Source organism: Sebastes umbrosus, chromosome 20 (genome assembly GCF_015220745.1).
Source record: "Sebastes umbrosus isolate fSebUmb1 chromosome 20, fSebUmb1.pri, whole genome shotgun sequence".
Taxonomy (NCBI): domain Eukaryota; kingdom Metazoa; phylum Chordata; class Actinopteri; order Perciformes; family Sebastidae; genus Sebastes; species Sebastes umbrosus.
In genome coordinates this window covers 16,935,106-16,959,679 of record NC_051288.1, presented here as the reverse complement: position 1 = coordinate 16,959,679, position 24,574 = coordinate 16,935,106, and the positions used below count along the sequence as shown (strand labels likewise).

Here is a 24,574-nt window from a genome sequence, read left to right as displayed (position 1 = left end):
TAAACAACTATAATACAGTACTTCACAGCTTTTCTTCTTTTTTATATTATTGATGTCATTATTTATTTATTTATTTATTTATTTACAAGTTTATTTGACAGGGAGCACGTATAATAAACATACATTTCAATACTTGAAATCTGATATATTAAACAAGTCTAACCTTGACAATAAGGAGACGCAGACAGAGAGTCAAGTGGAGCATTTTAAGGCCACATTATAACCTTATAACACATTAAACAACTATAATACAATACTTCACAGCTTTCTTCTTTTTCATATAAGTGATATAATTATTTATTTATTTATTTATTTATTTACAAATTTATTTGACAGGGATCACGTATAATAAACATACATTTCAATACTTGAAATCTGATATATTAAACAGAGTTATGGCTAAAAGCTTATTTTCATCCCCAGTCCCCAGGCAGGTGAACAATAATACAAACATTACATACAACAAACATTATAAAATACTGTTCACTATCTTCATAGTCACAGTACAGGATGCATATGGTATAATAATAATAATAATAATAATAATAATAATAATAATAATAATAATAATAATAATATAAATTACAAATAATACTAAACAAATAATTTAATAATAGCAATAATATTAATCACAATAATACACATCTTTAGCTATCTTAAATTACCTGTATGTTGACCTATCCTAGTATAAATAATACCATCACAAAGAAAACTAAATCTTAGTCCATCTCATTGTTTGTAAAAACATAAAAAATATTTGTAGCTCAGTCTTTCTCCTTTTATAATGATCATCTAATGTGCAATACCAAAAGAATAAAAAAAAACATACAACAGATGTTTTAAATGAGAATATTCAAAATCAAACCTGAACCTTTCCAACACATTTTACTGGATGGTCTGTACCTGAAACTATCACAATATTGATCACCCCTTAATCAAACTGTAATTTCAAATACTTCATACGTGTCCACTCGCCATCCACGGCTTGTTATTGGCTAAAATGTACAGTAAACATTAGCATTAACAATTTTGCATACTTATCTGTCGTGCCGGAGACTATGCACAGTATCAGTCTGTTTATAAAGCATGCTCATTATGAGGTTTTGCAGCGAGCGGGAGGAAAAAGATAAGAAACTGTTCTTTGATTTCAGCTCTTTAATGATGGAAATGACTGAACGAGACATGAAACGAGTGATGTGGCTTCGCATGAACACTGTCAACTCCATTTAGAATAATAACCACGTTTCTAACATGCTGCAAAGACCACATCGATTTCATCGTCTCTCCTTCTACAGTGGCAGGTTTCACTCAATGAAATGAAGAGGCCAATCTGAAATCAACATTACACTTTAAAAGCACATTGTGTTTCAAATAAATACATAGTTAAAAGCAACTGTAAACATTTTTCTTCATGTGCATGTTGCTGTAACACTGTATATGAAATATAAAAATACCTATTGACTGTTACAAAATGAAATAAATTAATATAAACAAATACATACAAATTTAAGGATTCTTTTTAAGAACTATTACTACAGGTTAATGTCAGGATTATTAGCATTTACACTGTATGGTGATTAAAAAAAAGCACTATACAGCTATCAAACAGTAAACATGAAATATGGGACATTTCTACACAGAGAATCATAACACTCAAGGTAATTGGCAATTGGAATTATATTTAAGACAGCTGGAAATAAATCTCTGATTCCATGTTTTTGGCTGATAATGACATTATCATACTCTACTGAATCTTTCAATGAATTACTGTGTCAACATTCAGTAACATTGTCAACACGTAAGCATTATTTCAAGGAATGAATAAGACGTCTAACCAATGGCAAAGAAGTAACACCTGTTTCTCAACATGATGAACATTTTGCTATGCAGAGAAAAGCATAATGTAGATCTTTACATATTGCTTCGACAGTGGTCCATAGAGTTACGTTTTAATAAATTACAAAGTGGGAGGTAAGACAAAACTTTCAGTCAAGAATTCAGATCCAAAACCTTGAAATGATCAGGTATTTTTAACTGCACAGAAAATAGCAAACTGCTGCTAAGGATTAGGGACACTGCTGCCTGAGAATATCTATAATGTGGCTTCCTTTTTAATCCAAATACTTTAACACACTTCCCTCTTTAAGTTGGGAGGTCTTGAAAAATGAGGTTCACGCTACATAAAATGATATCCCTTTAGAGGAGAAATAAGCAACTAATAAATGAGACACATTCACTTTTCAAGCAAAGAGTGATGATGGGGCTTTTAAGGGCGCTTTCACAAGCCAACATTTAGTGATTTAATTGAACTCTGGAGCGGTTCGTTTGGGCAGTTGTGAACGCAGTAGTCGTACTCTGGTGTGGAACAAAACAACCGAAGAGAAGACCACCTCTCGCAAGTGAGAGGCAAGCAGCCTGTGCGCGCATTTGTTGAGATGGACACGGGTAAACGACAGGTTAACATGAGTGGGAGAGGGACTTCCTTGACTTCTGCAGAAGTCCGATGTTTGCTTGAAATCTGGGCCGAAGAGAACATCAGAATATGCTAAATAAAGTCCACAAAAGGGATTCATGTGCACGGCAGATCAGTGTCGAGTCAAAGTGAAAAAACATTGGCAGGAATATTTCAAAGTCCCTGCATATTAGTGGCAGCTCTTGAGACGAAAAAGATAAATTTGCTACTTCATACACGCCCCTCAGCAAATATATTTTTTTTTATTTGGTCCGCTTTAATTTGTGCACTGTGAAAATGAACCAGACTAAATTAAAAAACAAACCAAAAGTATCAATCTCACTCTGATTCAGACTATGGCTTGTGAAAGCGCCTTAAGAAACTGGTGACAGGGGGAGGCAGATTTGAAGTCCCAGAATATCATAAGGTATGGCTCTGTGTATCCCATCAGGCCTCGGTGCTAACAGGATCACAACAGTAGTCTTTGTTGATGAAGACATCACACACCGCCTCGGTTGGCAACTTGACAAAGCGGACTAAACAGCACAGGCTAAGTGGTGTCTCACAGTATCGCTGCTGCTGCTGATTATCCAATAAGCCTCCTCATCACAGCCGGTCTAGAAAAGGGCCAGCAGTACTCGTTGGGGACGGGTCCGTTCACATTGCACTCAAAGAAGGAGAACATGGGGAACCAGATGCGAGCTCGCCGACTCTGCTGGTAGGCCCGGGTGTTGGCGAGAGTGTGGTAGTAGAGGAAGAGTCTGGTAGTGATGTAGAACGCTATGAACACGTCGATGGAGTAGTGTTCGTGCGCGGCCAAGATGAAGAAGATGCCGAAGAGATTCAAGACCCAGGACAACGTGTGAATGAAGTTCCAGCTTCGTGGGGTGTCTGTTTGTGAAATTAGAAGAAAGAACAGTTGAAGAGACATTCAACAAATTGTTGTTGTTGTTTGGAGTTATATTACACCATCCAGAAATCCATCATATCTTTGGGGGACAGAATATTTCTGTCCAGGTCAGACTGAGGAAGGCTTGTTTTTATTTCAGTTGTAATACCAGTGAAGGACACTGGATGGAAACAACGGCACAATGGTTACAATGTGATCTTCCTCTGTCAGTGTCTTCCTCATGATTTAGTACTTTAACCTTCTGATGTCGCAGCTTTTAATAACGGCTCATAATTTATCACGATTTTCATGAATGAATGTGGACAAAATCTGGTTACTATGGTGACATTTCAAAAGGGAAGTGTATGTAAGTCTCAATACAAAGTTAAAACAGATCTATTATATCAAGTTTGAGTGAAAATCAGGAGTTTCAAATCAGATTATTTTCAAACACAAAATCATATTTTAGGATTTTAGATATATTCAGATTTTCGGTTAGTTTGCTTGTGTTATTGTGTGACTTTCGGATCCGAACTAATACAGGAATATGAATACATAATGGGCCTGCCCTTTAAAAATGCCAAAGGGCTTCACTTCACATTTAAGAATGTTCTTAACATAAAAAGTTTAAGGTGCTTTTGAAGTATAAAGTTAAGTGGTTCTGTTCCCTCACTGAATGTAAGAAAAAAATTACAAAAATGAGCTCAGACTTAAAAGCTACTCACACTCTGTGACAAAGAAGTTGAGCAAGGTAATGACCACGGTGTGGCCGCTGAACATGTAGTCGCCACACGTATGCACTCCTGTCAGGGTCATCCCAAAACCGCTCCAGATGGCCACGGCTCGCTGCAGTTTGGCCCACATGTCACCGTACATCTAAGAGGGAGAGAAGAAGTGAAACTATCAGTGCTGTAATCTTTCAAAGAGGCAGAGAAGCAGCGTTTATGATACACAGAAAATGTATTCTACATTACCTTTCCTGAGCATTGCAGGTGCTGTCCCGGCACAGACAGGGAGGTGACGAACATGGTGATGCAGCGCAGCATGAACACCGTCCCCATGAGGCTGCACATGCGCCGCAAGAGGATGGACCTACAAGTCGTCATAGTCATAGTTAACTTCCATGGCATTGATTTAAGGGACACGCTGTAGGTATCCTACACGGCACTGATGTGAAACACTGTCAGGACCCTACCTGTGTTTATGGAGCAGCAGAACCAGCACCCAGATATTACAGAGGATCACTCCGCATGCTTCAGCCATGGCAAAGGCCCAAGGTATTCTAGGCACACTGTTGAAAACAGAAAAGAAAAAGAGAGATTAGTGCTTTTTATTAGTTGTTAACTGGCAACTATTTTGGTAATCTTTTAATTTGTTTGTAAAACAAAACAAGCAATTTAGTGGGTTTTTTTTTTTACTTCTGTTGCTCCTAAAGTAGTGTTATTATGGTAAGGATGGCCTCTGAGCAAGGTGAACGGCATTACCACGGTTTTGATCTCGGCGGCTCACATTATCGCAGTCTTGGAAAGGGAGGAGTGAGCGGAGGGGTACTCAGTCGGTTGCAACCACACCATTATATGTTGCTAAACCCTACACACTATTCCTTTACGGCTTAAATATTTGGTTCTAATTTCCATGTTCAAAGTTTCATTTGAAATAACAAAATAATAACCGTTACACAAAAGCTGTAACTTGCTTCTTGTTTTATCATGCCAAATACACACTGACATGTCCCTGAAATCATCTCTCCCAATCCATGAAAAGCTCAAAACCGGTCACAAACAACGGGTCACACTATACAAAGTGGGTCACTTTAAAAAACACTCAAAAGGTCTCTTTGACCCAAAGCTAGTCCATCAGGAATATGTGAGGACAATAATAGAAACATGCTACAAGGAAGTAGGGCAACAATAATGTCCACCATCTGGTGTGATATTTTGACAGTTAATAAATATATACTGTATTTATTTGTTCACTTTCTCTTTGGCATTTCACAGCCTGACAAATGTTTTTTGTACTTTTCTGATGGCTAGAAAAAAATAAGGCTTAAAGAGTGTCTTAGTTGTCACACACTCACCTGTCTAGGAAAATATCTGGCAGTGGAGGGTATGTGCGCATGTCAGGCACCCTCTCATGCACTATGACCATGACGAAGGACGTGAACCCGAACACAAACACCACATAGATGGAGCTGAGCACTGTCTTCCAGTACTCTGGATCCAGGCGCCTCGTCTGCTGGTTCTTGTACTTCCCATTAGTGTACTGGTGGTACTCCTCTCCCACCGGTGCCGTGTCAGTGCTGTCACAGTCTCTGCCCGGTTCTCCGTTACACAGCCAGTCCAAACTGCCTCCGGAGCCAGTAGGAGAGTGGCCATCGAAGGGAAGACCCAGCTCCTCCAACACATCAATGTTCTGTTTCTGCAGCTTGCGGATGGACACCATCAGCCGCTTGATGTCCCCCAGCACCTTGAGCTCCAGGGGGGGCGAGCGGAGGTCGTACTCGCTGAGGGCGAGCAGGCTGGTGCCGTCCAGCCGGTGCTTGTTGCACAGCAGGTCCACATAGTCGCAGAAGCCCTCTTCCCTCAGCCACTTGGCGACGTGTTTGGGCGTCCAGCGGCGGACACTCAGATGGGCCATTTCCTCCCCACTCTGAAGGAGAAAAAAAAAACACACCACAATTTCAACTCAAACAACTGAGACCTCCCATATTTACTGTCAATATCAGTTCTCCTCAGTGACTTCCTCACCCACAAACAAAAGAAATCTTAAGGAGAAGTAAGCACTAATAGGCACTCTTTATTTCCACTGGATCAGCATAAATTCCTGCCACACAGACAGAAAACAGCTTCACTTTGTGACAAAAATTATAAACAATAATTGAAGACAATCCCTGAGCAACAGGGGGCAAGCTGAGCTTTCACACAACTTGAGCAAACATATGAGGCAACAACTGGCAAGATTTTGCCAAGATAAATTTCCACACACACCCTAAAAATATAGGTGAAAGAGCAGACATGTTCCACAGGCGGGAGAGCGACTTTAAGATAGCAGATTGCATATTTTGCACCCTCAGCCTGGAATTTGCTCCAAAATGACCTAAAAATCAAGCAGCTGGTATCATTAAATATTTTTAAATCTAAAATGAAGGCTTTAGAAGCAGACTCTATGGCATGTTAATGTTTTTAGCCCCCTTGTTGTACAGCTGACTCCCAGAAAAGTTCATTTTTGTCCCCCCATTTGTGTTTAGATAGTTCTCTTTTAATGCAAATTTGAGTGCTTTTAGTGTTTGTGAATTGTATTTTGTCTCTATTTGTGTCTGTGTCTGCAACTTTGTGTTGTTGCTGGCCAGGTCTCCCTTGGAAAAGAGGTTCTTAATCTCAATGGGACTAACCTGGTTAAATAAAGGTTAAATAATATCAAAAAGACTTGTGTAATAGTTGATAATGACCCTATTATCCCCCAATCCTATTACACACACTACAGGGAATAATCCTCATTTAAGCTTAACTTCAGTGTCAGTGGAAACAAACCCTCTCTCTCTTAAACATGCTCCCAAGATTGCCCAGATACAATGTTAGCATCTTTACCTCTTTTAGATTACAGAGCAACTCATCAGTATCTTATAGTCCAGTAAAAACACACCCACCTGTCTGCATTAGCACCACAACACTGTCTACCAATAAATAAGGTGGGGCCAGGAGGCTAATTCTACTAACTTCTGTCTATATCTTGCAAGATAACAAGCCAAGCTGCATGATGAAGATGCATGCAACCACAGTAGACATGAAACCAAAGCGAAAGCATATTATATTTAATCTTAAACAACTCTTCTTCTTCCTCCAAAGCAAGCTAATTCATCACAGCTAACTAGCATGCTATTAGCATGCTTCATCAATGCTTCATCACTCACCCGGCCTGAGACGTGACAGAGGACGACCAGGAGACGTGTATTTATTCAGCTAGCTAGCTAAATGACATCTTAGAAGAGTGTGGATGAATCGTAGTAGCGTTTGCTGCAGTAACAGTGGCTGGTTGGAGATCATTTCGCCCTGCTGGCTGCCTGCTGGTTGCTAACATGCTGTTGTCAACACAGAGCGGTAATGTCTGGAATAGATGCGCACCTGAAAAAGAATCAGCTACACAGGGCTGCAACAGTGACACCTACTGGTGAGAAGAGGGTACTGCGGCGCCTTTAATTCTGCAGTATTGTTATTGTTATGACTAAAGAAATTAAATATACAAAAAATTAAATATACAAAAAATATAAATAAATAAATATAGTCAAGATTCAAGAGTTTTATTTGCCATAAGCACCTATAAGTACATGTGAATTCTGAGCAGTTTACACCGAGTCAGCTTTAAGAAAAGAAAAAAGGTAGAAAAGGCACAAGGTAATTACAGTACAAAATAAGTAGCACATTCAACTCAACACAATAAATAAATAAATTATTAAAATATAAAACGCCCTCAGTGTAGTCAACAAATGAATTAAACTACCCTCTGCATAGGAACGATACTCCCAGAATACAAATATACAGTATATATGCTCCAAGACCATGTTAAAAGAACTCCCAAAAATATTTTTAAAAAGAAATAATTAATATATTTCAGACAATATACTCCCCTCCTATCTGTGCACTCTCATATCGCACAACACTGGCAGCTATAGCCTACGCGTGTCTGACCTGCACTTATTATCTATACCCAAGGTCCGCACAGAACTAGGTAAGGTGGCCTTTTAGCTGTTCCGCTTCCTTTTCCTGGAATACACTGCAATCTAAGTTGAAACTGGGAAATCTGATTACTTTTGATGAATTTAAAACATTAATGAAAGACTGTCTGTGCTTCTGAATATTTCACTTTAACGTTGGCTTCAAACACTTGATTTTAATGTGTTTTGTATGATATTATGCTATGTATTTATTTTGCATTTGTTTTATGTTGTGGCATCTGAAACTTTAATGTATGTTTAAATGCTGCTGTCTTGGCCAGGACTCTCTTGCAAAAGAGATTCTTAATCTCAATGAGTACTGCCTTGTTAAATAAAGGTTAAATACAATTAAAAAAAATAATTCAGTTTTTGTGCAATTAAATGCCACAAAATACCACAAATTAATAGTGGTATTAGTATTGAATTAAATATATAGAGGTGTGAGGTTGACCAACATTTAGATTATGGGTCACTGATTTAATTATAGACCAGGGACACCTGTCCTTGTCAGTACCACTGTGATTGTAGTAAAGCCTCAACAGAGTTTGAAAATAAAAGTTGGGAGAGGAAAATCATACAAATGTGTAGTTTCAAAGTAGCATGTTTTTCAATCAACTATGAGTAATCTACAGGATAGTAGTGCTCCTGCCACTCCATCTGTGAAAGACTTGGTGAAGGTTTTGTATGGAGGGAAAAGGTTTGGTAACCATGTGGATGAAGTTTGGCCTAACCTATTCATTGGTGACATGTAAGTCTTTGACAGCTTATAAAATAAAAGTAACTCTGATTTTGTTTCATTATTATGTTTTTCTTGTGGGGCTGTCAATCGATTAAAATATTTAATCGTGATTAATTGCACGATTGTCCATGATTAATCACAATTAATCACATTTTTCATCTGTTCAAAATGTACCTTAAAGGGAGATTTGTCATGCATTTAACACTCTAATCGACATGGGAGTGGGCAAATATGCTTGCTTTATGCAAATATATGCATATATTTATTATTGGAAATCAATTAACAACACAAAACAATGACAAATATTGTCCAGAAACCCTCACAGGTACTGCATTTAGCATAAAAAATATGCTCAAATCATAACATGGTAAACTGCAGCCCAACAGGCAACAACAGCTGTCAGTGTGTCAGTGTGCTGACTTAACTATGACTTGTCCAAAACTGCATGTGACTATCATAAAGTGGTCATGTCTGTAAAGGGGAGACTCGTGGGTACCCATAGAACACATTTACATTCACATATCTTGAGGTCAGAGGTCAAGGGACCCCTTTGAAAATGACCATGACAGTTTTTCCTTGCTAAAATTTAGCCTACGTTTGGAGCGTTAATTAACATATCACATTTCATATGGTATTAGTATCACTCTAGCTTCAAAACTGAGCCTGCTATAACCTAAAAATCTTAAGTTGTGTTAATGCGAAAGAAAGAAATTAGTGGCATTAAAATGAATTTGTGTTAGTGCGTTATTATTGCCTTAACTTTGTCAGTTATAGTTTCTTGTTATTGGTCTTATTTTCTTTGTCCACAGGTCAGTGGCCAACGACCGCTACAGTCTGTGGAAGCTGGGAATCACTCATGTTGTGAATGCAGCTCATGGGAGGATGCACTGTCAGGGGAGTCATGACTTCTATGGCTCCACTGTGGATTATTATGGAGTGCCTGCAGATGACTCACCGTCCTTTGACCTCTCTCGCTATTTCTTTCCCTCTGCCGAGTATATTCAGAGTGCACTTGACACGGCTGGTGGTAAATACCCATCGTGTTGCTTTATTGTCACTCAGGTTTATCCCAGTATCAACTCATGCTTCACCCTTACTGAAAAGAAGTTTATTCAAGTGTGCTATCAGTATACTTCTTTTAAACTTTAAATAAGAGACTACACTTTCAGTTTACTTGTTATGTACTTATCAGAGATATACTTTACAAAAGATACAGAACAATAAAAATAAAAATACAGACAAGTATACAGAAAGGTGTAAGTATACTTGGCTTATACTTAATCTTTTGATCAAGATATACTTAAGAAAAGCATAATTAAGTATTCCTGCCTTATAGTGTACTTGCAGTATAAAAACTATTAAACTAATAGTTTACTGAGAGTATACTTTAAAGTGTACTTTCATAAACTATAAAGTGGGCAACAAGTATTAAATTAGTAAAATATCAGTATACCTATGGTATAGTTGCAGTGCAAAACAAAACTTAGATGTAAACTAGTAGTGTACTCAAAGTATACTTTTTATCATCACAAAACAGTATCTTTATGTAATACTTAAATCATTTGTTAAAGTTATAGGACAGAAAGTATACTTTCAGAAAACTATAAAGTGGGCTACAAGTATATACAAGTATACTTGCAGTATAAAAACTATTAAACTAGTAATTTACTGACAGTATATGTTAAAGTGTACTTTCATAAACTATGTAAACTAGTAGTGTACTCAAAGTATTCTTACACTTAAAAGTTTTATAAACTAAAAAGTTTGTCATTTAGTTCCAAGAAGTATTGAAGTAGTACACTTACAAGTATACTACTAGTATATTGATTTTAGTATACTTACTATATAAAGTATACTTGGGGGAAATACTGTATACTTGAACTTTACTTAAGTATACTTCATAAAATAAACTTGAAGTATACTACTTTTTCGTAAAGGCTTATTGTAATCTTTTCCTTCTTCTTCACCAGCTCGGGTGTTTGTCCACTGTGCGGTCGGAGTGAGCCGGTCTGCCTCCCTCGTCCTGGCCTACCTGATGATCCACCACCATTACTCCCTGCTAGAGACAATCAATAAGGTCAAAGAGCACAGATGGATTTTCCCAAACACAGGATTCCTCAAACAGCTCCGTGCTTTGGATATGAAACTACGCAAGACATCATGAGTAAATCCTCTGCACCTCAATAGATTTTCTAAATTGAAGAACCTCAAACGGCTGTTTTCCTCAAGACGAATGAAGAAAACAGCGTCTGCCAGTGGAGGGAGATACTGTACTTTGACCTTAATCAGCTTGTTTCTGGAGAGGTATTGAATCTATTGACCCTGGTGCTGCGTTTAATGTGAATCATGCAGCTGGTTCGCAGGATATTGACCCTTATATTAGTAGGAGATCAATGTAATCAACTCACCCTCAGGCAGAATCCATTTTACGACCGAATATGAGACAAAATTATTCATTTAACCTCTGTTCTACGCTGAAGAAAATGTACTCCCACTGTGTTGTGTATTCACTTTAAAACATCATGAAGAAATCAATAGATGGTTTATAACACAGTAGTTGTAAGCAGAGTTAAGTACAATTTAAAGTGATTATCAATGTAAGTATACGTCACCATATGAAGCAGCCATAACTGGTGGGTAAAGCTTGACAACATAACAGTTGTAATCCTATATAATAACATGTCTTCATGAGTTTTTAACATTTATTAACAGTTTTAAACACATAGTTAATGCTTTATAACAGGCTGTAAGGATTTGTTCGAGTGTGTAAACTACTGCATTAGCATTATATAAGATTCTGAGTTGCCAGGCACATTTATAAACAAAATTTAAAATGTAATATTATTTGGGAAAATTTATTAAATTAAGGGATTTAGTATTCTCCACCACTATTAGACTTTGCAACAGCATTTACACCTAAATGTTGGGAGATAAAAACTTAATTTTTAAATTTATTTAAAACATAATTTAACAGTTTGTGAATAAACATATTGTGTAATTTTGTGATTTATTCTTAATCCTCAGAAAAACACGTTTTCTTTTGCTGCCTTCTATTCAATTTCTTAGATGTGTTGAGTTGGGATAGAATTTGTACTCATGACCTCAGTATTTCTAAAATCATGGCCGACCCTGCCCTCAGATTCTTAAGACCATGAAAAACCAGTAATCAGTGCCAGTTCAGTGGTATTATGTTGTGCACAATTGCTATTGTCAAGGAATAACTGTCAAGATTATTTTCATAATTTACACACTGTTCACTTACTGTGTCGTGTGGTGAGTTTACCAAGTTGACCCAATCGCAGAGTAACAGGCAGGACAGGTAGTTTTTAAATAAAAGCGAGCTTTAATAAAGCTGAAAAGATCCAAAACCACAAAACAGGGAGGGGAACAAAGTACAAAGAAACCACAAAGTACAAATGAAAACACACCAAAAAACCAAACTGAGAACAAAACGAAGCTACAAACCAGAAGATACGAGAAACACGGGCAGGAGGAACACTAGGACCAGAGCAGGAGGAAACAAGGATCACGGAGGACAAGGTAGACAGGGCTGGGGAGACAAACGAACCGACAAGGGCAGAGAGGAACACACAGGCTTAAATACAAGACATAATTACACACAGGTGAAACAAATCAGGGCGGGGCAGACAATCAACAAAAGGCGGGAAAACAAACAAAGGAGGGAAGTAAAACCAGGCAAAACACAGGAGGAGTGAACTACAAAATAAAACAGGAAACACCGAAATAATATAGAAGACACCAAATCCAAAATCACAAAAGTAAATAACCAGAGACTGGCACAGCCAGAACATGACATACTGAGCAGATTGTACAACAACTGCAAATGTCTTTACCAGCCGCGACAGCGACGCTGATATTGTTTTCATCTTGTGAGTCTGTGTGTGAGTCATCACGGCAAAATGTGGACCTGGAAACACCTACTGTAGCAGGAACTACCTTTTAATACAAAAAAACCCCTGTGTTTTGTGTTCGATCCATCGTCCCCGACCTCCAATCCTTATGGAGTTTCCTACCGACTATACTACACCTGCACCTGACTTCCATTTGTGCTTCTGTCATAATTACTACGGTCACTAGAGGTCGCTGTTGTGCTCTTTTATACCTTCTTTCGGTGATCAACCATGTGAATAGATGATAAAACCTATTAGAGGGTGTAGTAGGCCCCTATTGACCCAAATCTATAGGGCTTATAGCGACGGATTATAAGCTTTTTATTGGCCTGATAACATGGTCTCTTACATCTTGTAAGTCACATGTAGAGAAAAGGTGTTGATTTCATTGAATATTTCTAATAAATGCTTGGATAACCGCTTCTATAAAATAAATTGTATGCACAAAATCAACTGACTTCACACACGGGAATACACACAACTACACCTGCATCTGGATCTCACATTCACCAGCAGGTATTGATTTTATTTTTATGGACATACCAGGTGGGATTTGGTCCTATCACACACACACACACACACACCACTGTAGATGCATCAATAAGTAGAAGCAGCACATTAAATAATCAATCAATAACTGTCTCCAGGTCAAAATGACCCGGAGACATTTATCGACTGATTTTGTATAAAACATCAGTACTGACTTTTCATCGCGCCCACATTTTACCCATACGCGTTCATGACCCTGAATGAAGAAAGGTCATTACATTTCATGGAGGTTAATTATGTTTTTCTTCAATGTAAAAGCTGGAACGGGTGAAATTGACCTGCGAAATAATAGGAGGGTTAAAAGAGACACTTGCAGCAGTGCGAGGGCTGTTTGATGTCATGTGCAGCCGGCGGCAAAGCTTAATTTTTTCCCCCTCTTTAGCCAATTTGCTTTCACATGATATTTATGTCAGAGCAGTAAACTAGCTGAAACTGTTGCAGTATTTCTGTTCCATAAATGCTGCATTAAAGTGGACTTTCTGTCATCCAGTATAAGCAATGCACTTAAACATTTTTGTCCATAATTGCATCCAATTATCACTGCTTTATGGAATGATTCATCTCCGTTTGAGGCTTATTAAATTAGAGTCCCACAGCGGTGTGAAGAGCAGAGCTGGGGCTGCACTGTTTGTTGTTTTGCCCTCTGCACGAGTAAGACTACACGCTAGGTTAAGCACTAAATTGGGTAACTGTCCAGTGACAGCAGATAAACACCTGCTCGTACAGATCACCCTGAGCCGGAGTTGACGGGAACTGCTTTCATACAACAAACATTTGGACCAGTAATCGATCCAAGACGTGGGGGATTTGGACTCAAAATGTCAGATTTGAAAGGCAAGAGAAAAGAATATCTAAGTGTGAAGGATCTGGAGAAGCTTTTGGACTCGTGCAAACTGCATCTCAGTCAAGTTGATGAGGTCTGGCCAAACATATACATAGGGAACGTGTAAGTATACGTTTGATTTCAGACTTAATGAGTTTGCCTCGCAAGGAAATGTGAACCCTGTTGCTTGTAATGTGATGCTTGGCGTTCACATATACGTCTTGAACCTGTTTCTGTCTCTTTGTCTTGTTAGGGCAGTAGCCCAAAACAAGACTGCTTTGCTGAAATTAGGTATAACTCATGTATTAAACGCTGCTCACTCCAAGAGAGGCAGCATAGGGAACCAGAGCTTTTATGGCAACGGCTTTGTGTATTGTGGCATTCCAGCAGATGACTCGACGCACTTTGATCTGGATGTTTACTTCCAAACTGCAGCTGATTTCATTAATAAGGCTCTGAAGGCACCTGATGGTAAGACTCTCTTCTTTTTTTCACATGAATTGTCATATTTCTGCACAGTTTTAATTGAGTAATTTGCTGGGGTTTTTTTAAATTCCTGTACATCACGTTTTATGTCACTCCATAAATCCTTAACCTATCCACTCAAATTCTCCCATCATGCCGTCCTTTCAATGTCACCTGTCACCACAATGTAACACGACTTGTAAAGTAAGTGTATTTTTCAGCCAGCAGTAGTAATAAGGGTCTTACCTTGCAGAATTTAAGTCTATAATGTGACCATGGCTCCTTTCAAAGAAGCTATCAAAGCAGAGGACGAGTTGGGATTAAAGAGACAGTCGGGCCCAGCCTGCAAAGGGACCTTAAATGAACAAAGGCGATGAATTGTAGGCACTATTTTTAGCTCACAGCAGGAAAAAGGAAAGGCCACAGCGTGAGACGGGCAGTCATGTATGATATTAATAAGACTGAGGCCTCTCACTAATCCTTCCTTCACACCCTCCTCTCTTCTCTTCCTTCATCTCGTCTGCTCTTCAGGGAAAGTTCTGGTGCACTGCATCATGGGAATGAGCCGGTCATCGACCTTGGTGTTAGCGTACCTCATGATCTACCATCACCTCCCGCTCAAACGGGCTTTGCAGAAATTGATCCAGAAGAGAGCCATCTACCCCAATAGGAATTTCCTGGCTTTGCTGCTCGATCTGGATCTTCAGCTGACGAGAAAAAAGAAAACATGTCAGATCCTGTGATTGAGAGAAGTTTACACTTTTCAGACACACAGCAGCATGGCGTCTATACGGACGATAATGCTGGTCAGCCTGTTGGTCCGACAGTCCAGACTGAAATATTTCAAATGGATTGTCGTGAAATTTGGTTCATCTAAAGACAGAGAGAGACTCAACTGTGCATTGAGATTAACAGTAGGCTAATGTACTATCATGTTTGCATGTTAAACATAAAAAAGAAGAAGAATGGAAAAGCTTCACATATATTTTCTTAGCGTGTTAAATGTTGACATGCAGTGATGTAGTGGTCACTGATAAGGTGGGTGTACTTCTAGTTACAGTAGATGGGTAGTTTACCTGTAGGACGTGGGTATACTCTCATATATATTCCAATGGCTTTTTGGCTGATAGGTGGGTATACTGTAAACCACCACAAAAAGAGGTGGGTATACTCTGTATACCTGTTAACATGCTAACACTAAATCATTACATGCTAAATATTAACAAATTAAAGGTGTAGTTTGTAGGATTTGGACGCATCTAGCGGTGAGGTTGCAGATTGCAACCAACTGAAACTTCTCTAGCGTGCCAAGCTTGTAGGAGAACTATAATGCAAAAGCATGAAATTGTGAATGGCCCTGTCTAGAGCCAGTGTTTGGTTTGTCCGTTCTGGGCTACTGTAGAAACATGGCGGCCGGCTCCGTGAAGAGGACCCGCTCCGTATGTAGATATAAAACGGCTCATTCTAAGCTAACGAAAACACAACGACTCTTATTTTCAGGTGATTATACACTAAATAAAACATACTTATTAATATTATATTCTATTTCTGCCAATAGATCCCCAAAATGTTGCACACTGTTCCTTTAAAATGATAATGTTAGCATGATAATGGTATTTTAGGCTAAATGTTACGTGCTGACAGCATGGTAACATCCAGTTGTTAATATGCATGGAAACATGATGGTAGTATGTTAATATGCTAACATATGTTAGCATTTAGCTCAGTGCACAGTTGAGCTCAAGTACAGCTGAGGCTGACAAAGTACACGTCAAACGTACGCGCCAAATCTGACAACGCAGAGATGTGGAGGTAACCACATTAGTAAACGCCACCCTCAGGCCAAGCTTTACATTGCTTGCCTCACTAGTGGTAAAGAACTGCAAAGTTGTCACTCAATTAAAATGCAATTTTGTAGTCTGGTTTGTAATGATGCATTACCTTCTTGTGGACCTGCTACCATGTTTTTTTGTTGTTTTTTTTATGTTTTTGGAGGCAGTGATGATAAAAACAAAGAACGTCTTAACAAAAACACAGTTTGGAAACTTAAAGGGACTGTTTGTAACTTCCTACACGTATAAATCAATCACGTGTGGCTGCGCTGTTCAGACTCAGACTCCAACACAAACTACACGGAAGCACCAAAACTGCAAAGTTATATCTAGTGAAGCCACTAAACAGTGTTGGCCGCGGTCGGAGGACGCGAGGCAGACCGTAGCTTTGGTCTCCAGGGCCGGAGTCTCTGCCCCTCTGCTCCTCTGCCTGCTTGCCTTCACTCACACAGTGCGCTATTGTGGTTTTAGCTGATGTGTTTCGCCTCACTGTTTTCAGCGATGCTCGTTCATGCCTATGTGGAGCGAGCAAGTGCGAGCCCGACGCTGACTTTCGTTGACTTAACGGCCACAGGTGTCGCTGTTAACAAGCATTTCTGATTCTTACAAACAGTCCCTTTAATGCAATGCAAGGTGAAAATAGAGACAAGACTGAATGCTAATGATAAGGATATGTTATGACTATTTATGTCTTTCAGTTACCTCTCATTCTTGTAAGACTTTTTTTCTCACTTTGTATTACAGTAGAATGGACCAAATGTCTTACGGAAAATGCAGTAATTTTTTTTGTAAACTCTGTAGATGACTCAGAAAAGAGACAACATGTTTCTGCAAGTCAACATTCAAACTCAAAATGGGAATCAACCTACAGCGTTCATCTCTTTAACAAGACCAACAACAAAAGAGTTTCTGATCTTTTTTATTGTCCATGAAATCCTCTGTAGAAACAACGTCAGACACAAAAAGGTACATACATGCATCTACTATAGGCTATAGTAGAGTTTGACAGCAATGATTCCTACCTGCTATAAATCATTATCTCTAAACCTCACTATATCACACACATCGTACACACTGAATCATATGGCAATATAGACTATGGGTTTCTATGGATATTTTATTTGGGTACAAGAACAATATACAATACATTAGGAAGTTGAATAGAATGAACCTTACATGATAAAAAGAAATGTTTGTATTGTTTGTACATATGTTCCTCTTTCTTGTGTTTTTCTTTTTGACATACTATTTTTATGCTTTAGCGAAGACTGAGTACGTCCATATCGCCGTTTTAAGTTCTGTTTTATTCTCTAAACGATCCACGATACAAGTAAAAGAGAAACTCTTGACTTGACCAAATGTCCAGGTGCTGATTTAAACACATTTCACCGTAGAGGAGAATCTCTGTGGAGACTTTAAAGGCTCAGCAGCACTGATCTAATTCTCTTGCTATTGAAAAGGCCGTGACCTATCCTCCCTTCTGTGCTGGCAGCTCGGGTAACCTTAAAGGAATGCAGACGATGATGCCAGAATTATTTTGGGCTGAGATTCAGATGTTAAAATAGCAAAAAAGGTTGCAGGGTAGATTACCAAGGAGAAACGCAGACAGTTGTGTTGTCGACCTACATGTAGCTCTTGTACAGAGACCTTGAAAAGCAACGTTTCCAGCCAAGGCAAGTGTCTGCTAACAATGGTGTTGTTTGTTTGCAGATAGAAGAAGTCCATGTTGGAAAAAATATTTATTAGACTGTGCAGTGTATGGATTTATGTTGTTTGCAAGGTAAACATGTGTATAAAGCACTTTAATAAACAAGGATGTACTGTGATGATACTGATGGATTACCGCTCTTTCTTCTTTTATTAATTTGCTCACAAATCCGGACGAACCACATCCGAAAAGGCTAAAGAGTGGAAGTGTAATTCATAAAACCACCGAGAAGAGGCCCGGAGGAGGTAAAAAAAAAAAGCCATTTTTATTTGCCCTCCATGTTAACCGTGGGCACTTTTCCCATACATAGCATCTTTAATTACACAGAAGTAGAGCAGGAAGGACAGGTTAGCCTAAGGGGGGAGGCTATGAAAGCAGCGCTGCAGCTCAACATGTGCACCAGGGAAATCAGTTCTCTGCCCTGACTGTGGGAGGGAGGGAAGGGTTGTACTTATAGATCAATGAGGAGAAAGAAGAGCCTCCAGGTACTCCGGGCACATGTTGTACTTGTGCAAAGACACATTTTACTTTGCCTTCAACGCTCATATGCACGGAGCATATGCCGAGTCAGATGCAGCTTTTTTTTCTTGCAACCATGCAGGGATAGATGATGATGTTTGAGTGCACCTCCATATGCCGCGGCAGCTTAACAAAAGGTCACGGAAACAGATTTGGTCTCGACGACTCATCCCTGTGGACACGACAATAAGTCTCTGAGTGTCACATTATGTCTCCACGCACACCGGCAGAATGCAAATAAGAAGCTGCATCGCTTTCTTTGCTATATAACTACACATCGTTTGTATACGTCCTCAGCCTGGAGCACAATCACACAGCTGCCTAAATGGATGCTAATGTATACAGTATGAATAGCATAAGTCTCTCTCAAGCCCAGTGTGTAAATTGTAAATGCACAGGTTGGAGTTGCCTGCAGGAAATTATGTTTATAGGCCTTGAATACCAATTTTCCGTATCTCTGGAGATAAATAAACCTACATAAGTGCTACTGAACTGTAGATAAAATAATGAGCTTCATAAGGTCATCTTACAATTATGAGTTCTTGTGGTCCTTTGCTGCCTTGGAGTGCATTTATTGGCATAATTATAGTCTATATTTAAAGGCCTCTATACCTGATGTTCTATTTAACGATCCGCGCTGTAATCCCCTATTGTATTGCTCTTTCAGTGCTACCTCTCTCTTCAATAAAGCCTATTAGATATCATCAGTGGAGTTATTAAGCATCTAAAGAAGAATCCGATGGAGCCTGAAACTGTATCCGCATTTCCTTTCTTCAGCATTTCCGTCCTAATTTCATAACAGTCGCGAGTTTTGTTGGTTCAACAAACCCCGCTGCTTTAAACTCCCAGTTAAACTCTGTTAGAATATCAAATGCTTTCTATGCGACAGGTTGTAAAAGCAGAAGTGGAGCATCCAGACATGCCCAGAGGCCTGAGCTGCTTGGCGAGCCCTGAGGGGGCAGACGGCAGGTATGAGACCCCCCCGGCTTCAGAGCTCCAGAGGCTGATGTGGACAAAGACGGGGACCAGCAGCCATCTGGATGAGGTTCAGCCCAGGATCTACATTGGAGACATGTGAGACTGGAACAGTAAAAACATTCCTTCTAATTGCATGCTTTATAATAGGGCCTATTAATAAATGATACACAAATGAAAGGGTTATACAACTCAACAAACAATCATTTATTTATGATAAAACAGCTATAATAAATATATTTCATATTAACAATGGATCACGACTACTTCATAAAAAGTTTCGTTTGTAGGGAGGATTATTGTTACCGTGCTAACCCTATGCATGTTAAAGGTTCTCTATACAATATCCAGAGCATTAATGTAGCAGTATACAACTATTTGTAAAGATATAGAGGAGTAAAGTCTACCTGAGCAGAGAATGAAGTCGCTTTTTCTTTGTGTGTTGTAATCCAAGCTTCTCCGTGCTTTGTTGACATAGCCGGGCAAGCCGCGCGTGCTTTTAGTGCATCTGAGCATGCCCCACTGACTAGCTCACAGCCGCTGCTCTGCGCTGCCGTCATACGGCAGTTACATCTAAAAACGCTGTTCCGACCAATGGCGCCCTTGTGGAAGCGTAGCAACCACCCTCCGGTTTTCTCCTCAGGTTAACACTGTTAGCTCTGTCAGCAGTGTTGCCGTTGTTTTCACTGTTAGCAACATTAGCTACGAGCTGCCGATCTCTGCTGTCGCCATGTTGAGAGCTGTGTGGAGGCAATAGAAATGCTCCCAATTTCGCATTTAGCACCTATAGGATCAAATGTGTTCACAGCGTGTTTCTGCTGCCCCCTAGTGGCAAAAAAAAATCTGTTATTGCAAGTTATATAAATCCCGTTGAATGAGTTAGTAGTTACATTACTTTTGGGTTGCCAGGTTTTGAAAATTAGGCCACATCCTGATGGTCTTATGTATGCTCATATAAATGACGAACCCTTCTTTCACTTATTAGCACTGACAGATAATTATTCTTTTTCCTCTTTAGGTATGCAGCCAAAGACAAGAGGACACTGCAGGCTCACCACATCACCCATGTGCTTAACGCCGCTGACGGGAAGTTCAACGTGAACACGGGCGCCAGCTTCTACAGAGACACCAGAATCACTTATCATGGAGTGGAAGCTTTTGACATGCCATCCTTTAACTTGAGTCCCTTCTTCTACCCAGCGGCCAATTTTATCAAGAACGCTCTGAGCTCGCCCACAGGTGAGGAGCTCTCGCCGGACTCACGGTATTTCTCATAATTTTTTACACCTTAACTTGGGGGAGACACTTTTTTTTACCTGCAAGGCAAAGTACAGAAACATTTGTCAGTCAATTCCCATTACAGCAGCCCCCAGTTGTATTAGTCATTAAAATGCAAATCAAACACTAAACATAATATCAAGCTAATATCTTTCCCCCACGGTAATCTTCTCATAAACTCAGACCTTGGCCAGGAAAATTGGTTTTAAATGGATTGCCCTGGTAATTTGTAAGCAACACTTTTATTGGACATGGAAATTACACAATTATGTTTGTGGCCTGTGCCTGCCCGGCCTGTTATGCAAAGCGAAGTCGGTATCTGACATGACAGTAATAAGATGAGGCCTCCTCATTCACATGCTGGCTGATCGGGGGCTCCAGTGTGTGGCGGGGCCTACAGTAATCCCCAGCCGAAATACACAGACGCCAAGACAGTTCAATTACGCGCTCCTATGCGCCCTAATCCTCGGGCCCGATAAGGAACCAGGGATTACCGTGTGTAGAAACATTTGTTGCAACATTGTTGAAAAACTTTTAGTCGGGAGTTAGAAGTACTCCTCTCTGTGATGTGTGCATGGTTTTTAATCCACAGAGGAGTAACAAATTAGACAGTTAGAATAAACTTCTATGGTTGTAAATACAGACATGGAGCTGGTGGCTGAAATGAGCCCTCAGGAAGAGCGCCGGTCGGTGATGACAATTTTCGTAGTGGCCAAACAGCGGTACTACAACTTCTGTGTCCGTCACGTGATGCCATTGGGCCCAAAAAGAGTTTTTCCCATAGACTTACATTGGAAAAGAGACGTTTGTAGCTCGGCCCTTATTTAAATCATTTGGTCCTAAAAGTTGTAAAATGCACTAATAGCCGAATCCAGAGTTATTTTCCTTCCTCCGTTCATGTGAATGAGACCCAGTCCGAGGCTGGAGCGAAGGCTGGGATGCGGAGTTAGCATGCCGTGACGGTTGTGACTCCGTGACCGAGCCATGTGACCGAGCCGACGCTACTGCGCCTGCTCTATGGGCCCAATGGATGCGGAAGATCGCCGGAAGATCCGAGTACTTTTTTACTCGGAAGTCGAGCCATTTTGGCATCATGCGCCACTGAGCAACTCTCATAGGGATGAACTAGGTAACGCCTCCAACGCTGTATCCAGTTCTCTTAATACATCCATGGGCTGATCCACAGGAAGTTTTTGTTTCCTCTGATTTGGCAGGTAAAGTGTTTGTCCACTGTGCGATGGGTCTCAGCCGCTCGTCCACCTTGGTTCTGGCCTACCTGATGATCCACGAGAACATGACGCTGGTGGACGCCCTCAAAGCCGTCAGCGCCAACAGGAACATCTCACCTAACAATGGTTTCCTGGAGCAGCTCCGAGAGCTGGACACAAAGCTGCACTGCCAGGTGCCATCGAGGAGCTGGAGCGCCAACGGGAGGACTTGAGATAAAACCCATCAGTCCATAAATATGGATTATATTGTTGAGTTTGAAGGAGAAAAACATGCTCTGATTGTCTTCTCTTTGTAAGATAAATTCCATTTTTTTGTGAAGAAATTAAAGTGACTTATATTACAATAAAGCCTTTTTATTGTAATAAACAAATACTAACCAAACCAACAATGACTTTATCCTAAAAAAAGATTATTGTCTGTGTAGACACAGCGCTAATATTTTCCAGCTCATTCAAAGGCAACGAAAACACAACGATTTCCAACATACTTATTAATATTATATTCCATTTCTAAATGCTGCACACTGTTCCTTTAAAACTGTAATCACTGCTGTGGTTCTGTAGTTAAAGTTGTCACAACACAAGCAGTCTGGCTTCTGTCACAGTCATCTGAGGAATAAATAGTCCACATTGCTCCTGCCCAGACTCTGGCATCTTCAGCTGTCTCGTTCCAGCGGGGCTCAGCCTCTAAACAACACTGATACTCTGCTCAGATGGAAAACAGAGCGAGTTGCACCAACAAGGTGAGAGTTCATCACGCTTCCTTTCCAAATGCCTACAGGAAGGAAAAACTAGCAGGGCAGCAGCAATAACTTCTCACATTTTCCATCCGGGAACATCAAGTCTTTGGGGGGAAATGATCTAACTGTTAGCTCAGTGTTGAGCTGAATATAATTTGTGATAATTACACAACAACACTAAAGGGGAAAGATGCAGATCATGAGCCCAGAGGAGGAGCCAGAGTATCAGACACCGCCCACCTGCGATCTGCTCAGCCTTCTGCTGAAGAACAGACGCCCCACCGGAGCTGTCAACGAGGTTTGGCCCAACCTCTACATCGGAGACGCGTAAGTGACATTCTCACTTCGGGGCCCCGCTGCAATATGGTGATCTGATTGTGAAACTGTTGCTGCAAACACGTCCCGTATTTGGCCAACTCATGGGACAAATATAAAATCTGTACATTTGAGTCACCAGTGATGCATTCGCAAACATACGCTCGCAGAGCTGGCCACAGGCGAGAAAAATTCTCCATTCCTTGTGTCATCTCTTGTGTCGTTTACAGGGCTACAGCTCAGCGTAAAACCCTGTTAGTGGATCTGGGAATAACACATGTGGTGAATGCTGCAGATGGCCCTGAGCACATTGACACCGGGCCACGTTTCTACAAAGACACCAGCATACAGTATCACGGAGTGGAAGCACCAGACTGTAAAGATTTTGACTTGAGCCCATTCTTCACTGAGACGGCTGATTTCATTCACGGTGCCCTGAGTCAGAAAGGTACGCTGAGTCCATTTGAGCCACAGAAAACAAAAGAAACGCATTAGGTTAGAGGTGTAATAATACTGTGTATCATAGCACAAAATATTGAGGTAAAATAAAAAGGAGCCAAGATGCAACGTCAGGCTGAAAATCTGATTGTAACGTTATAACGTAAATCTGAAAAATGATGACCCAAAAATGCAGAAATTGTTTGCATTTATTCATTAAAACTCAGCTGCTGCTTGACAGCATACAAGAAAGATGTCTTTCTCCAAAAACTCTAAGATAAGTTTGTATAAAGGTGTTTAAAAATGGTGTTTGTGACCAACTGAAGTGTTTGGCGACTCCAGAGTTCAATCGATTAAAATATTTAATTGCGATTAATCGCAAATCATTTTTTTATCTGTTCAAAATGTACCTTAAAGGGAGATTTGTCAAGTATTTAACATTTCTATCAACATGAGAGTGGGCAAATATGCTTGCTTTATGCAAATACATGTATATATTTATTATTGGAAATCAATTAACAACACATAACAATGACAAATATTGTCCAACGCGTTATCTGTCTCTTGTCCATGTAGGTAAAGTGCTCGTCCACTGTGCACGAGGAATCAGCCGCTCAGCGGCTCTAGCACTAGCCTTCCTCATGATCAGAGAGAGACTCACCCTCGTAGAGGCTGTGGAGGCCATTCGAAGGCACAGAAACATTCTTCCAAATGTTGGATTCCTGAATCAGCTCTGTCACTTGGACTCATCCTTGGCTCTGCAGAGGAAAACAATACAACATCAAATGCCAGAGAAATAAAGCATTGGGAAAGAATTATCTCCAACTAGGATCTTTTGATCTGTTTAATACAAATCACATATTCTTTACATTGCAGATAAACATGGCTGCTTTATTTAAGATTTGTTGATGTATTTCTCTACCTTCGAGGCAACTATTGGTTTCCAATAATTTACACAGCATGAAAATCAGTTGGCACACTTTGTGTAATCCATCACATTT

The 24,574-nt window shown here is 39.9% G+C and overlaps 5 protein-coding genes across 8 annotated transcripts; 4 read left to right on the top strand and 1 right to left on the bottom strand.

Annotated features, from left to right (window-relative positions):
• Positions 1-1,137: 1,137 nt before the first annotated feature.
• Positions 1,138-7,452, bottom strand: LOC119479240 (sphingomyelin synthase-related protein 1-like). The gene is made up of 6 exons (XM_037754623.1): positions 7,252-7,452; positions 5,419-5,990; positions 4,537-4,632; positions 4,316-4,433; positions 4,067-4,217; positions 1,138-3,343 (listed from the first exon to the last, which is right to left on the bottom strand). The coding sequence occupies exons 2-6, from the start codon at positions 5,976-5,978 to the stop codon at positions 3,039-3,041; spliced, it is 1,230 nt and encodes a 409-aa protein (XP_037610551.1). The 5' UTR covers positions 5,979-5,990; positions 7,252-7,452; the 3' UTR covers positions 1,138-3,038.
• A 1,044-nt stretch (positions 7,453-8,496) lies between these two features.
• On the top strand, positions 8,497-12,047 carry si:ch211-223p8.8 (dual specificity protein phosphatase 13A family protein). The gene is made up of 3 exons (XM_037754635.1): positions 8,497-8,800; positions 9,601-9,818; positions 10,762-12,047. The coding sequence occupies exons 1-3, from the start codon at positions 8,670-8,672 to the stop codon at positions 10,953-10,955; spliced, it is 543 nt and encodes a 180-aa protein (XP_037610563.1). The 5' UTR covers positions 8,497-8,669; the 3' UTR covers positions 10,956-12,047.
• Positions 12,048-13,925: 1,878 nt separating this feature from the next.
• Positions 13,926-16,628, top strand: LOC119479245 (dual specificity protein phosphatase 13-like). The gene is made up of 3 exons (XM_037754634.1): positions 13,926-14,197; positions 14,328-14,545; positions 15,071-16,628. The coding sequence occupies exons 1-3, from the start codon at positions 14,070-14,072 to the stop codon at positions 15,280-15,282; spliced, it is 558 nt and encodes a 185-aa protein (XP_037610562.1). The 5' UTR covers positions 13,926-14,069; the 3' UTR covers positions 15,283-16,628.
• Positions 14,067-22,428, top strand: LOC119479242 (dual specificity protein phosphatase 13-like). Of its 4 annotated transcripts, XM_037754627.1 has the most exons (5): positions 16,875-18,044; positions 18,272-18,324; positions 19,488-19,672; positions 20,592-20,812; positions 22,066-22,428. In XM_037754627.1, exons 3-5 carry the CDS (start codon positions 19,518-19,520, stop codon positions 22,290-22,292), a joined length of 603 nt encoding a protein of 200 aa, XP_037610555.1. In that variant the 5' UTR covers positions 16,875-18,044; positions 18,272-18,324; positions 19,488-19,517; the 3' UTR covers positions 22,293-22,428. The 4 variants fall into 4 exon arrangements, with proteins under 4 accessions (XP_037610557.1, XP_037610554.1, XP_037610555.1 ...); XM_037754629.1 differs by lacking the exons at positions 16,875-18,044; positions 18,272-18,324 and adding an exon at positions 14,067-14,197; XM_037754626.1 differs by lacking the exons at positions 16,875-18,044; positions 18,272-18,324 and adding an exon at positions 14,465-14,545.
• A 151-nt stretch (positions 22,429-22,579) lies between these two features.
• On the top strand, positions 22,580-24,472 carry LOC119479244 (dual specificity phosphatase DUPD1-like). The gene is made up of 4 exons (XM_037754633.1): positions 22,580-22,823; positions 23,004-23,147; positions 23,366-23,583; positions 24,150-24,472. The coding sequence occupies exons 2-4, from the start codon at positions 23,011-23,013 to the stop codon at positions 24,371-24,373; spliced, it is 579 nt and encodes a 192-aa protein (XP_037610561.1). The 5' UTR covers positions 22,580-22,823; positions 23,004-23,010; the 3' UTR covers positions 24,374-24,472.
• Positions 24,473-24,574: the final 102 nt, after the last annotated feature.